Genomic DNA, 14725 nt, shown 5'->3' with positions numbered 1-14725 from the left:
AACTTTTACTTGTATTGGAGTAATATTTGACCAGTAGTATCTGTACTTTTACTCAAGTAAGGAAGTTGTGTACTTTGTCCACCACTGTCTCAAACAAAAAAAATTTGAGATTCTCAGTTTATCTAGAATCATGCTTTACTTATGATGGTGGCATCTGAAATTATCTTGAAAATAACTTAAATAGAACAGTCTTTAACTTAAAAACTAACAATTTAGAATAATAATAGACAATCTTAGCTTCAATGTATTATTTATCTTAAGTAATGTTTTTAGCCATTTTTACCAGTATATGAGAGAGATCTACAAACCTTTTCACTGCCACAAGGATCAGTTGGGCTCCTCGGATGATTCATTATCATCTTTACTGTTATTACCTTCATCATTTCATTTACTTTAGTCAGTTCATCATTAAAAACTCGTGTTTGCAGTTGTGCCACCCTGCTATTTGAGAAAATACAAATTCCCTGACAACAGTTTTTTCAGCACTATGCTATGTAGATGCTTTATTTTTTTGTTTATTTTTGTAGTTTATTTTTTCTTTCAGCCATTTCATTGTCCATCAGGTTTACATTATAATTCAGAATGCATAATTCATACATGTAATAGCACTCTTCTCCTCAAAAAGCTGGGTGATTTGTATAATTCATGCGTGACACAAATGCATCAAGTTACCTGCTGAAGTGCAATACTTAAAGACAGAGACTTGTTCAAATCCCCAACACCAGATATGAGCAACAGCAATAGAAATGCTTTCAAGCGCCATTAAAACACAGCGATAGTTCATGTGCGATCTTCAAAGCAAGAAGACTCCCTATCTGTCATCATGTTTAGTTTTGCTTTGAGAGCGTTCGCGTTTATGCTTTATTTAGTGTCTGCACCACTAAGTGTTTAATTATTTTGGCGGATGCGTCTGATGAGGAAGACGCATAGAAATTGTCAATAACATCATCCGTGAAGAGAAGGGAGCGAGTGCGAGATGAATTTCATAAACGGAGGATGAGAGTATTCAAATCTGGAGGATTATGAAAAGAGGTATAAAATGGGATTGCCAGGATTTTCATACTTTCTGCAACATGGCAGATCGTCCTCACTCGACATCAAAAAGAGAATCGTGGGGTGAAATTCATCAGCTTGGCAACTACGCCAGCGCTTACTCACTACAGATCTGCCATCAGTGAGATTAGCAAACTCAAGACTGCTGCAGAACTGATACAATTGTAATGACAGACGGCAGGTGTATTGCCCGCAGGAAATGATTGGATGATGGCAATGCCAATACTACCTGATTTCACCTAATCACACATAAGACTTTAGCAGACAACTTAAACCGGCTGCTTTAAAGTCAACATTTGCAACCCATTTGACTTTCATAATGTGCTGTATTTCCAAGCGAAACAGAATATTCAACAAGAGGCTTGATTTTATCCATCGAGAATTGATTGGATGGTGAACAGTGGGCGTTAGATAACGGATCGGAGCCAGACGTGAATGCGAGTTTGATTCGGTCCAGCTTCGTATCCCACTCCCACCTCATCTGTTGCTGAGCGACAACTGCAAACTACAGCCTACACAAGCCATGCAGTGATGAACACTTCACTGACTGCTGCCTGCATCATCCCAGACATTTAGGACGGATCTCAAAGACTACAGCCAACTAGACCCTATATGAGCCAGACACGTCACTGACCGCTGCCTTCTTTGATCTGGTCGTTTAGGGTGGATTTCAAACAGCTACAGCCTATATCAGCCAGACTGTGAAGGAACACTTCCTGCATCACCATTTAACTGCTGCTATATCATAGTGTGTAATGTTGCTGTTTGAGAATGAAAAAATCTGCAAAGTGCAAACTCACTCCAAAGGGAGTTATTCTCCATATCAGTGAGGGTTTCTGAAACCCTCAAATGCTTCGATTGTAGTCTTGAGTTTTCTTCTGGGAGCGAACACGTCACAATATTTCTCGTTCAATATCCGCGCGAGGCATTTGCAAAATAGAGTAAAACAGTAATATGGTGAAATATTATTACAATTTAAAAAGCTGGATTTTCAGCATCATTACTGAATTACATCATGATCCTTCAGAAATCACTCTATGATATGATGATTTGCTGCTCAATTATTATTGGTACTCTATTATTAATAATGGTTGTTAAGTTTTTGCCGCCTAATATTATAAGGGAAACGGTGATACTGTACTTTTTTCTTCAGGATTCTTTGATGAACTGAAATTTCAAAATAACAGTATTAGAAATAGTAATCTTTTGTAACATTACTTACCCCAAACGTTTGAATGGAAGAGTATCACGGTTTCCACATTGATAATAATAAATGTTTATTAATTAATGTTTTACAGTATATATATGATCAAATAAATGCTGCCTTGGTGAGCATAAGAGAAACTATTTAAAACTTTTAACCGGTAGTGCATGTTCACTCAATGCTAAATACATACATTACGCTAAATGAGCGTGGCTCCTCAAGATTTTTCCCTTCACTACCTAAACATCTTTTTTATTTTTTACAACTATCACTTCGGGCTTGCTCACTGGGGAATTAAGAACATTTCTGTAAAGCTGTTTTAAGACATTATGGATTGTGTCTTCATACAAATAAAGATTGTAGAGGACACCACTGACACCCACTTTCTGAGAGCTTCTTATTGCATATAACTAATTATTGCCATAGCCGCATATACATACAACTGGCTCTTTAGTAAGAAAGAGGAAAAAAAGGCCAAGTAATGTGTATTTTAATTTTGTCTGACTTAGTCACTTTAAAGTATAACATGAAGCTGATCACTTCTTCCTCTTTATCTGATGACTGTACAGTTTCTCTCAGGTGTGATTAAATGGAAAATCCACGTTCTTTTGGATGGTCATCATATGATATAACCCATAAGTGCACAGACTAATCATGTTTCATGCGTGGTCACAGTTGTGTGTGTGGCTACTTGTGTCTTAAACATCAGTTTAACCAATCAAATTTAAATCCTGCATATGAATGACTTATTAAACATAATAAATCTTGCATTATATGAGACATTGCATGGTAGAAATCATGACCAAAAAAGCACATGATAAAAATACTTCACTTATATTTTGCATAGGCTTTGATTCGGGTTACAACAGCTGTACTGCTACAGTGAGTGTGATGTTGGTTTCTCAACTGCTGTAGATGTTATGCCCTGTGGAGGGTGTCAGGATCACATAGAATAGGTCCACAAACAAACAAGTGAAGTGGTTCGGGTGGGCCGAGAAACCTGAGTGAAATCACACATCTGTCATTTCATCCTCCCCATCGTCTCCCTCCGTTTCGCCTTCTCCTTCCACTTCCTCCTCATCCTCTGATGTCATATCCGCATCATCCATCTGGGACATGCATTTCTGACAGGAACAGATGAATAAATAATTCTCCCTGAAAAGGAGAGGGGAAAATGGTGTAATTTATCATTTAAAAAAGCTAAATTAAGACACAAATTACAATTCTGTCACTATTTACTCGCACTCATGTCCTTCCAAACCCGTATAGAGTGCAGCAGTGCCCGCCCCTTTTTCATTGGCACTGGTTTCAGAAGTATTTTTTCCATTAATTTTTCCCGTAGGAATTTTATAAAAATCTTCATTAAAGAGTTATAAGCCATGAACCAAGCCAATCAGCTACGAGGTGAATCCCAATGCTAAAAACTTTGATTTTAAGCAAAAAAAGGTTTTAAAATTGGACAAAAAGGAAAGGTAACTTAACGGCTTTTGTGAGGGAAAGAACTACAATCCCATGAAGCATTGCGAAAACTAACAGCATGATCGAATTAAAAACAGAACAGAAATATAAAACTATTCATTTACAAATGTTGATTTTATATATACTGACTATAATATACATGTATAGAGAGTGCCTCGTTCACCTTCTAAGGGAACCATGATTTTATTCGTAACCGGAGACTATTTTTCACCAGGAAATCCATTGTTAAACATGATTATTTTAAAAATACACTGAAAAAAATGCGGGCAAACGGCTTCAATAGAAGCAAATACCATGGATTAACAACCTCGTAGCTCACAGAAAGGTTGTCTTTAAAGGTTTAAGTTACTGTTAAAAAAAAACGATTTCCCTATGGAGAAAATGAATGGAGTTTTTACTTCCGGAACCGGACTGTTGCAGTTCTAATAGCTTAACTTTTTTTTGTTTGTGTGGTTTGACTGAAAATATAAGAATTGTCATTCAGCTTTTATATTCCAAGTCTTCTGAAGTCACACAACACTTTTGTGTGAGGACAACTAGGTAAGTAGTAAAGGCCCCGATATACTTCAAGCGAAATCGAAGAAAGAACTGGTGTGACACTTCGAACTAAATCAGGCCAAACTGAAGATCGATTGCTACTGAAAGTTTGCCAAAGGAACCTTACGGAAAAGTTTGCTCTGGCTGGTCAATTTGGCTAAACAACACTATTAGCGTAGACAGCGTTGGGATGTTTGCTAGATGGCGCTAAAAAGGTATTTTGAACTTTGTTTTTTTAACCCCTAAGCAAAGAATGAAAAAGAAAAGTCTAGATGATGCTTTAATAGTTGTTCTTTTGACCTTTTATGAACACGTGTAAAAATTATTTAAAAAAAATCTCTACTTTTGTCTTGCAACCACCCAAACCAATCAATCAATCAATCCCGATTTTTATATATATATATATCCACACTGTATATATCTTTCAAACTCAAGTGTTTAGACCATATATATTTCTTAATTCCAATGCACCAGAATACATTGAAGATCTACCCCATTAGGGGGTTTAATCTACCCTTATTCCATAATAAATGAAGATAAATAATATCCATCAGATCCAAGGGGGTCCGTCTCTAATCTTGACTTCACAGCCGAGAAGTTCAGCAGTTCTTTTCAAGGTGAAGTCAGGCTTTTTTCACAGGAATAAAGTGAATATAGATTAAGTGGGATTTCCAAACAAACCCTCATTGGTCATCCAGGCGGTATAGCTGCTGCGATTGACAGGTAAATGATCAATAGGAGAGCAGGGGCCCAGCAGCAAGTCAACAGCCCCTGCGGTTATCCAGGCCGAGAGCTGCTGCCAGAGACCAAGGCCATTGATCCTCACTGGAGGTAGACTCAGCTGGGCAGTTTCACAGAGAATGCTAAAACAAGGGATTGCATTCGTTTACCTCAAGATCTTGTGCCGGCTATGACGACTCCTGTCTCTCTGGCAGCAGTCCAGGTAGCTGATACAGATTTCCTACAGAAAGAACGAGAGAAATTCATGAGATGATCAACAACTCAGCAAGCAACTCTTATTTGTTTTTCTGCAGTTATGTTATGACTCAGAATTAAGTTATACAGAAGAATGGTTTTCTGTTTTATAAATTGGCCAAAGCCATGAAATTACTCTGTGGGCAACTCATAATGTTTCACAGTGGTGTTACTTATTTATAATAGAAAATATAACCGTTTTTTGAAAGTAAGTAAACAATTCAATTTTCTACATGCTCACTAACATAAAAAAAAAAAAATGTGGTCACTACCGTAACCAGACCAAAATTTTAATTATTATTCATAGCATTAATTTTTTCTCTTTTGTCCGTTTTGGAGGCTGACAGACCCTCAATACACAGTCATTGTATGAAAATACACTCCGGTTCAAAAGTTTAAAATAACTGTTTTCTATTTTAATATATAATGTAATTTATTCCTATGATGTCAAAGCTGAATATGTAACATTATAAAATGTCTTTAATGTCACTTTTGATCAATTTAATGCATCCTTGTTGAATAAAACTATTAACTCCTTTCAACTTCTGAACGGTAATTCATCTTCATTTGTGTTCCCCAAAAAAAAAAAAAAAAAAAAAAGCCCATTTTTCACCCATTTCATTCTACTTCCTAGCAAATCCAAATCCTGTTTACTACCTCACTTCAAATCAAATTCAGGAACTTAATGAGCATTCTCAATATAATTCTGATTGGTGCACAAATCCGCTTGGCTATAAGGCAAAACATGAGAAAAAACGGCCACTGTGTCAGAAAACAAAGGTAAAACAAATTTGGCTTTAGGGAACCCTATACAAATTCATAAAGCTCTACAATGTGAACACTAAAAGCTATAAACAATTCATGATGAGCTGTCATCCACTGGCTAATATGATTCAGATAAACAAACCTATGAAATAAATCTGTGCGATGTTCTACCTCTCCAGCACGAAGGCAGGCAGATGTAGGCCTTTTCAATCTAACTGACAAGCTGCCAAAACTGCTCCAATCTTCAGAGTCTAGACTGTAATTCCTACCGACAATGAAACACTCAAGGCTTTAGAATATTACGACCCTCCCTCCGAGCATCAGCTTAGCATCTATTATCCAACATCCTCCTCTGACCTCTCCGGGGCTGATGTCACTGAGGGCGCTGAGGTGAAGGAGGAAGTTGTTGTCGGGGAAAGACGCCTCCGCGTTGGGAACGCAGCTGTGATTACCTGTACAACAACGGAAAACGGTAATCAATCTTCACTTCTTTTAGTAGAGCAAGAAGACAGGCCTCATTTGTTAAGCTGACCTGATTTTTGCTACTCAAAGTCAACTTCTACTGTATGTGAAATTATCACAGCTGTGCAAACTGAAAGACAAGCCAATGTGAATAAAGACAATTCTCACAAGAGCTTTGCAGCAGGAAAAGTCCAGAGCCTTCGCAGTTGAGGAAATCACCGGTTTCTGTAACGGAAACAAAAAAAAGATCTATGAAAGCCGTTCATCTTTTGGATTTATTTCACACTTTTGCATAATATTTTACACGGATCGATGGTGGTAAAATGTGTGTCCGTCTCAGCTGCGCTTGAGGAAGTAGATGTCAAACGCAGAGATGGGTTCAATCTTTGCACGTGTACAGATCGATGTGTGAGCTAGTGTGTGAGGATCTAAGCACTGGAAACAGGTGGGAGACTGAGAGAAAAATGACCTTTGTCGATGTCCTTGTACAACTGGTCGATAAAAGCATCCAGTTGCTCCCTCTGCTGGCTGGGAAGCTCCAGTGCATCGCACGCATGAACCCACTGACTCAGAGAACTACAGACACACATCAGATCAGAATCGCTTGAGGAACATTATTCCACTGGATACATCTCTCTAGGGTCAAATATTGATTGTTTGAATTGAGTGGTTTACCTGGTGCCAATACCCTGACCGTTGGTCCCAACGAGCGAAAAAAGAGAGCGAAATCCTTCTGGAGAGAACCACTGTATACACAAAATAAGTTAATTTTACAAACATCTGCCGTATCCTTAATTCAATGCATTCAGTGGGTCTGTTATACTCTTAACAGGACTGAAGTAGTGACACACAGATACTTGCATATGCTTGGCGACTACATAATATCTATCATTAGACTTAAATTAAGAATTGAGATTTCACTCGCCAGTGTTTGAGATGCGTAGTACCGGTATACTGTGACACCTTAGTGTTTATTGTTAGTAGTAGTAGAGTTATTAGTAGTATTATTATCTTAACAGATTCACAGACACACTGAATGACCAACATCTCAAGCACCACCAGCCCTAAGTTCTGTTAAAATGACAAATACGCATTCATGAATCTGCATTCATACATGGTCTAGTTCTAATTAAGTTTAACTGATGTTAAAAGTGTAGTTGTTTTGCTTTCAGATCATATCACATATAATAAAGTAAAACTGTGCCATTTTATGAAGATAAGCTGATTTGATGGATATATATTATATACATTTTTTTGACTATATACAACTTGTCGCGGTCTCGACCGCATTTGTAGAGATCGGTCAATCCCACAAGCGTGAGGACATCACTAAATTGCCAATGCATTGTCAGATTAATTTGTTAACATCATTAATGTGATTTGACGTTAAACTTACTGCTTAAAACGCAATCAATAACTTCTTTCTAATTGGATTTCTTTTGTTACTGTACTGCCGGGTTCAAAATCAATGCAGGATTGTCTAAAAAAAATATACAGGATATAATTAAGCAATATCACAAGAGGAATTGAGCTTTTTTCATGAATACAAGCACGATTGCAAATGTGATATCGATTTTATACAAACGTTCAATAAAAATAAGTTCATATTAAGTGACTAATCTTAGTTTTGTTATTAAATTAATCAGCTGCTTTGAACAAATCAGTTGAATAAATTTTTATGTCAAATAATGTTCATGTTAAATTAATCTGAACATTATTTATGCAGGTGTAATTGTACCAATTCAGATGCAACTTCTGTGCAACCTCTGCAACACAAAGATGAATTGTATTGTTAGTGATTTCATTGGAAACAGCCGGTCTTGGTCTCGGTTTAGGTGGTCTTGACTACAACACTAATGTCTGGCGCATAAATTTAAATATGTACTAGTCAATGGTGATTCTATTGCCAAGGTATGCGTAGAGTTTAATTTTTGTATGACCCTTTTCCTTTTTATTAAATGATAGACAGACACACAGACAGAGAGAGACGATGGCTGACCTGAGTGAGACGATCTTCGTACAGTGCTGTGGAAAACAAATTACGCAGCAAGGCCAGCTGTCCCTAATAAAAGGAACAACACTGTATTTTGTGACATTTTTACTGGTAACACATTTTTTAAGATGTCTTTACATGTTACTACATGTACTTACCACAGTAATGATAGTAAATGATGCATAATTACAAGTAACCAACCCTAAACCAAATCCTAACCCAAACCATAACTCTATTGTAAGTCGTGTAGTTAATTACTCAGCACTTATTTGAGTAAGTACAATGTAACTACACCACCTTAAAATAAAGTAACTAAAAACTCAAACTTCTGAATAGGCAAACTTGATGATGTAGACTGAAGCATGAGATTGCTTTAATAATGTACAAAAGATTATGGACTTTCTATTTACCTGAAACTTCTCACCCAACAATTTATGAACTATTTCCTCCTCTTCATTTGCTGTACGACTACAAAAATGATTGAACAGCCTCTGCCAGCGTCCCTTATCTTGAGCCTGAAACCGCAACAAAAGCAGTTTTTGCTTGTTAGTAAGTATGAAATAACTTTGAACATTTAATGTAGACAAACAATCCTCTTAGACACTTTATTCAGACCAATAAATAGAAAATAATAACCTGCTTGATGGTGGCCACCATCCTTGCCATGATCATGATACTGGAGGTTTCAGGAGGGAAGTGCACACTCCTGGATAATATGGAAAAACAATTTAATGCAAGAGCAGAGTCATATATTTCAAGGTTAGCATGCTAAAGAATGCCTATGCACCAACAGCCTTCAAACCAAAAGCAATCAATTACTGACAAAGCAAGGACTCTAATGTTCTGCATTATACTTTCAGAGACATTATGCGCCAGAGAAACAAGTGTGCAGCCATTTTTTGAATCTTCTGTCGAAAAGTAATTAGCTGGTGAAGTGGATTTACTTATTGTAGAGCTAAGTTATCATGAGCATTGTAATGTTTAAAGCAGATGTTATCACAAATGTCAGTAGAAAAAAAAAATCCGTGAGATGTTCATGTTTTGCAAAAATAAGGTCTATATGAGTGAGTATTTACTTCCATGCGTCCTGCAGCTTGTTGACTGGGTGATCCGGATCATCATGTGAAGGGCCGAGACACAGGACCTTGTGGTATTGCTCCCATGCAGCCTGTCGGCACTCAGTACCGCAGTACATCACCTGGAGGGAACGCATATGAAGACCATTCAGGGATGAGTCACAAACAAACACTGCTTTATAAAAACACATTGGTCGGATCTATTTAAAGTACTAAAGTACTCGTGTTTAACTGCTAAATTATTTTTTGATGGATTTGTACTTTACTTAAGTACTTTACTCAAGTACACTTGTTCTCTAAAACTTCCAATGGGGAAAAAAACATACTTTTAAAGCACAAAGTACATATTTTGCAGGTCATCATAACTTAAAAATGTCCTTGTGCTCGCTAATGTTTAATAAAAAAACAAATCTTGTCAATAATTGGTTGGTTATGGTAAGTCTTGTGAAGAGCCATCGCATCAGCCATCACAGTCTTTCATGTAAAGCTAAATGTTTTAACCATATAAAGCCGACAGGATCATATTCGATACATGACATTCTAAGGGCTCTAAATTATCATTGTGATCAAAACCTGTTGTACACAATCTATAAGACTAATAGTTAATACTTTTTATTAGCAAGTAAAAGGCCTTTAAGTGTAATTGTAAAAATGTCCATATTCAGGTCGTGGTACACGTGTCTTTTTACTGTGAAATCTTTACAGATTTTTACTGCATAAACTTAAGAATAACTTTTATATTGTTAGTAATATTTATCAGAATGAAGCAACATGGGTTTACTTGATTATCCTTCTTTTTTTTAAAGAATCAAGTTAAATTGTGAGTATCAAATATCATAAATCAGGCTTTTGAGCAGTGTTGGCTAAGATACTCTAAAACATAATTAAATCTTAGCTACTAGTTACATCTTAAACGGTGTAATTAGATTACTGTACTAATTACACTCTCTAAAAAAGTATTGGATTACTTATACTAATCACTTTCTAAATCCCATATCAACCTCGGCCAGTTGACCAATGCCAGAACATGAAATTGCTCTTTTAATTCTTTCAAATAAATAATATAAATTTGCATAAAATATTCTTGAACGGGTCAAAGTATTTAAAGGGAGACGGTTACCTTTAACATTTGATGGTAAATCCACTATTGTTTCAAATAGAACTGTTCAATAGTCAATACAGTATTTAATGCAATTACATCCGAAGTAACTGTAATTAAGAGTAATTAAGAGTAAATAAGAGTAACCCCTTACTTTAAGGGAAGAGTAATTAAATTACAGTAATGCATCACACCCAACACTGCTTTTGAGGAACATTTATTTGTTCATCTCTCAATGATAATTGTACTGCATTTATTATATGTTTTGCCCCCACATTAAAACTACAAAGCTTTGATATAAAACAAAGCATTTAAATACCATTTTACGAAGGCATATTATAAAAAGTTGTAGAGCGACAACTGATATTTATATGCATTTTTTGGAAGTAGTCTACTCTAGTGTTATTAAGACCTCATCTCATTAATTTACATTACAAGCTTTCAGAACATATTTAATTTTCTTCCCATATGAATAACAGCAACTGCACCAAATTGCATATTTTTTACTCAGTATGACTCTGAATAAAAGCATTTCTCCTCATATATGCTCAATATTCTCCTATAAACCATAAAAGCCTGATGTATAAAATACAATACAAAACGTAAAACGCATATGCAGACTTTTTGATCTAAAGATTCAATAAAAAAATAAAATAAAATAAAAAATAAAATAAAAATCGGACTATTATTTCACATGTCAGGCTTTACGGGGTTAATAATATCACAGTCTGTTTGTTATTAAGAATAAAAAAATATTAAGCGAAATGTAATCAGTTTATTCCGGATTATTAACCAGATTATAAGGACCTGGGGTCAAACACTACAGATGACATCAAGAATACATTCTTCCTTTCGTAGCAAAAACACTTGAACGAGTTGTTTTCAACCAGATCTCCTCCTTTCTTACGCAGAACAACCTCTTGGACAGCAATCAGTCTGACTTCAAAAGCGGACACTCGACTGAGACTGCTCTGCTCTCAGTAATTGAAGCTCTGAGATTGGCAAGAGCTGCTTCCAAGTCCTCAGTTCTCATCCTGCTGGATCTGTCTGCTGCCTTTGACACAGTTAACCACCAGATCCTCCTGTCAATCCTAAAGATGAAGGGAATCTCGGGAACTGCACTCCAGTGGTTCAAGTCTTATCTCTCGGGTAGGTCTTTTAGGGTGTCGTGGAGGGGTGAGGCGTCTAAGACCCAACATCTTGCTACTGGTGTGCCTCAGGGCTCAGTGCTTGGACCACTTCTCTTCTCCATCTACATGACATCACTAGGATCTGTGATTCAGAAACATGGCTTTTCCTATCACTGCTACGCTGATGACACACAACTCTACCTCTCATTCCAGCTTGATGATCCGACGGTAGCCGCTCGCATCTCAGCCTGCCTGACAGACATTTCTGGCTGGATGAAGGACCACCACCTTCAACTAAACCTTGCGAAGACAGAGCTACTCGTAATCCCGGCTAACCCAGCACTTAATCACAACTTCACCATTCAGCTAGGCTCACCATCCATAACTCCATCAAGATCAGCCAGGAACCTTGGAGTTGTAATTGACGACCAATTGAATTTCACAGATCACATTGCTAGCACTGCCCGGTCATGCAGATTTGCCTTGTACAACATCAGAAGGATCAGGCCCTTCCTATCAGAGCATGCTACACAACTGCTTCTTCAGGCGCTTGTTCTATCCAGACTGGACTATTGTAATGCTCTCCTGGCTGGTCTCCCAGCTTGCACTGTCAAACCTCTGCAACTGATCCTGAATGCTGCAGCTAGAGTGGTCTTCAACGAGCCGAAGAGAGCACACGTCACTCCTCTCCTAACAAAATTGCACTGGTTGCCGATTGCCGCTCGCATCAAATTCAAGTCACTGACGTTTGCCTACAGAACAACCACTGGCACTGCTCTCTCATACCTGAACTCATTACTTCAGACTTATGTGCCATCCAGAAACTTGCGCTCTGCAAGCGAGCGCCGTCTTGTGGTGCCATCTCAAAGAGGCACAAAATCTCTTTCTCGGACCTTTACCATGACTGTTCCCTACTGGTGGAATGATCTGCCTAACTCAGCCAGAGCCGCTGAGTCCGTACCCATTTTTAAGAAATTGCTGAAAGACGTATCTTTTTCGGCAGCATTTAATCCAGTAATACTAACACTCTCTTCTCTATTCTAACAAAAAAAAAAAAGAAAAAAAGTACTGTACGTTGGATTGTACTGTGAAGGGTCATAGCACTTACATACTGTTGGTCTACTGCTAGTTTAATTGCTTCTATTGTTTCTCATTTGTAAGTCGCTTTGGATAAAAGCGTCTGCTAAATGAATAAATGTAATGTAAATGTACATGGGGATATATTAACATCAAGTGTACCTGACACTGTGGGCAGGCCTGGTGTCGGTCGGGTCGCACCTTACACAGCTCAGGGTGAGGCAGACTCAGAGCTGGCAGACCACTCAACCTCCTGGCATTCTCCTCTGCTGTCTCCAGGGCACGCAGACAGTACTCACACGCTGAAAACGGGAAGAAAAAAAACACGCCAGGGACACATGAACAACCAAGCAAATAGTTACAAATACAGCGGTTGGACAAAGAAACTGAAACATTGGCCAATATAGTGCTGTAGGATTGTATCAAAAAAAGATCAAAGTTTCCCAAATCACTGATGAATTAAATGCGCATCTTGACTCTCCTGTTTCCATCAAAACTGTTCGTCTGGAGCTCCACAGAGTCAATATGCATAGCCTGGCTGCTATAGCCAAACTTAGTTACACTCGTACCAATGCCAAATATCGATTTCAATGGCACCAACAGACGAAATCTTGGGCTGTGGACAATGGGAAACATGTATTGTTCTCTGATGAGTCCACCGTCACAGTCTTTTCCATATCTGTGAGAGTTACAGTGTGGAGAAACGTCACTTAAAACATAGTGACCTGACCACTGTTCTGGAAGTCTCTCTGGCCACTGTAAAGGATTTGTATCCGTCATTCCCAAGATGAACTGATGCTGTACTGGGGGCAAAAGGAGGACCTACACCATAGTATTAAATTATTGTGGTCTAAAACTAGGCGTTTCAGTGTCATAGTCCAACCCCTGTATATCCTTAGTTATATCCACAAAGCTGAATAATAGCTTGATGAGGCCATTCATCACCAATATATGATCAAGAACATCAGGATAATTATAAGGCACTCACCTCTGTATTTGTACAAGGCATTCCACAAGAACTGAGATGAAACTAGAGGCTGCTCAATGAAAATAGTGTCACCCTTTTTGAACGACCTTTTGGCGAATAATCCTTTGCCCTGTAGAAATATAATTACAAAGTACACATATTTAACTGCTGCTGTCTGGAACATGAGATGGGAGAAACCCATTTAAAAGTACATGTCCACATATATGTCCCCACTTAAGAGAACATGAATATGATTATTTGTCACAGTTTGCATGTTTTTTGGGGTTTGTTGCAGGCTCTGGCATAATGAACCGGCTGGCGTGGGAGGGGTGCGAGCACCATACTCAAAGCTAAACCTCTTAAGAATACATGACTGAACTGGATTATAAAATGAGGAGGCATCTCTATCATGGCACTACTGTTGCATACCTTGACATTATCGATAAATCGGACCTCCACGCAATTACTAGCTTTGGCAGGATCCACGCAGCGAGAAAACATGTCATCTACGGGGGCCGCCATGTTGGATATTTACATATCAACCTCTGACCCCTCGGATTGACCAATAGTGTGCATGTGATACATCTCCATTCACTGTCAACACTCGACTGTATCAAGATTTATTCTGGAAGACAATATTGCTCCTGCCTGTTATAAACATAAATGCTACGCTTAAATGAAGAAGTATGTCCTGGTGATTCTTGATAAAAACGTAGAAATGTGCCATTGGAAGGCGGGGCGAGTCAACTGGTAACTAGTGACGTCAAATTCTTGAATGAATCGTTCTTCTGAGTCGGATCCCGGGAATATGTTTGGTTTATAACTTGAAGATGAGTTATAAACAAAGATACGAGCTGGTTTTAATGGATTAAGTTTTATCAAAACGTGCAAAACCTCTTTCAGATTAA

The 14725-nt window shown here is 37.8% G+C and overlaps 1 protein-coding gene across 3 annotated transcripts; it reads right to left on the bottom strand.

The window, feature by feature from the left end:
- Positions 1-541: 541 nt before the first annotated feature.
- Positions 542-14545, bottom strand: smyd5 (SMYD family member 5). Of its 3 annotated transcripts, XR_013799787.1 has the most exons (14): positions 14247-14469; positions 13839-13947; positions 13013-13152; positions 9545-9666; positions 9105-9174; positions 8879-8983; positions 8475-8537; positions 7151-7221; positions 6945-7051; positions 6644-6700; positions 6371-6465; positions 6156-6278; positions 5164-5234; positions 2731-3412 (listed from the first exon to the last, which is right to left on the bottom strand). XR_013799787.1 is itself a non-coding variant. In XM_079630986.1 (13 exons), exons 1-13 carry the CDS (start codon positions 14337-14339, stop codon positions 3268-3270), a joined length of 1248 nt encoding a protein of 415 aa, XP_079487112.1. In that variant the 5' UTR covers positions 14340-14545; the 3' UTR covers positions 542-3267. The 3 variants fall into 3 exon arrangements, 1 of the variants encoding a protein (XP_079487112.1); XM_079630986.1 differs by lacking the exon at positions 6156-6278 and having other exon boundaries at positions 542-3412; positions 14247-14545; XR_013799786.1 differs by lacking the exon at positions 6156-6278 and having other exon boundaries at positions 2707-3412; positions 6283-6465; positions 14247-14470.
- Between the last annotated feature and the right edge of the window lie 180 nt (positions 14546-14725).

Source organism: Phoxinus phoxinus (assembly GCF_949152265.1).
Source record: "Phoxinus phoxinus genome assembly, chromosome: 12".
Lineage (NCBI taxonomy): Eukaryota > Metazoa > Chordata > Actinopteri > Cypriniformes > Leuciscidae > Phoxinus > Phoxinus phoxinus.
Note: the sequence above shows the minus strand (reverse complement) of the source record. Positions and strands in the feature narration are given on the sequence as shown.

Excerpts from the sequence above, each read along its gene's own strand:
- smyd5 (XM_079630986.1), bottom strand. The coding sequence starts at position 14,339 with ATGGCGGCCCCCGTAGATGACATGTTTTCTCGCTGCGTGGATCCTGCC. Across the intron at positions 8,984-9,104 it reads TGGTGGCCACCATCAAGCAG|GCTCAAGATAAGGGACGCTG; the intron begins GTTATTATTTTC and ends TTGCGGTTTCAG. Across the intron at positions 6,701-6,944 it reads GTACAAGGACATCGACAAAG|AAACCGGTGATTTCCTCAAC; the intron begins GTCATTTTTCTC and ends TTTCCGTTACAG.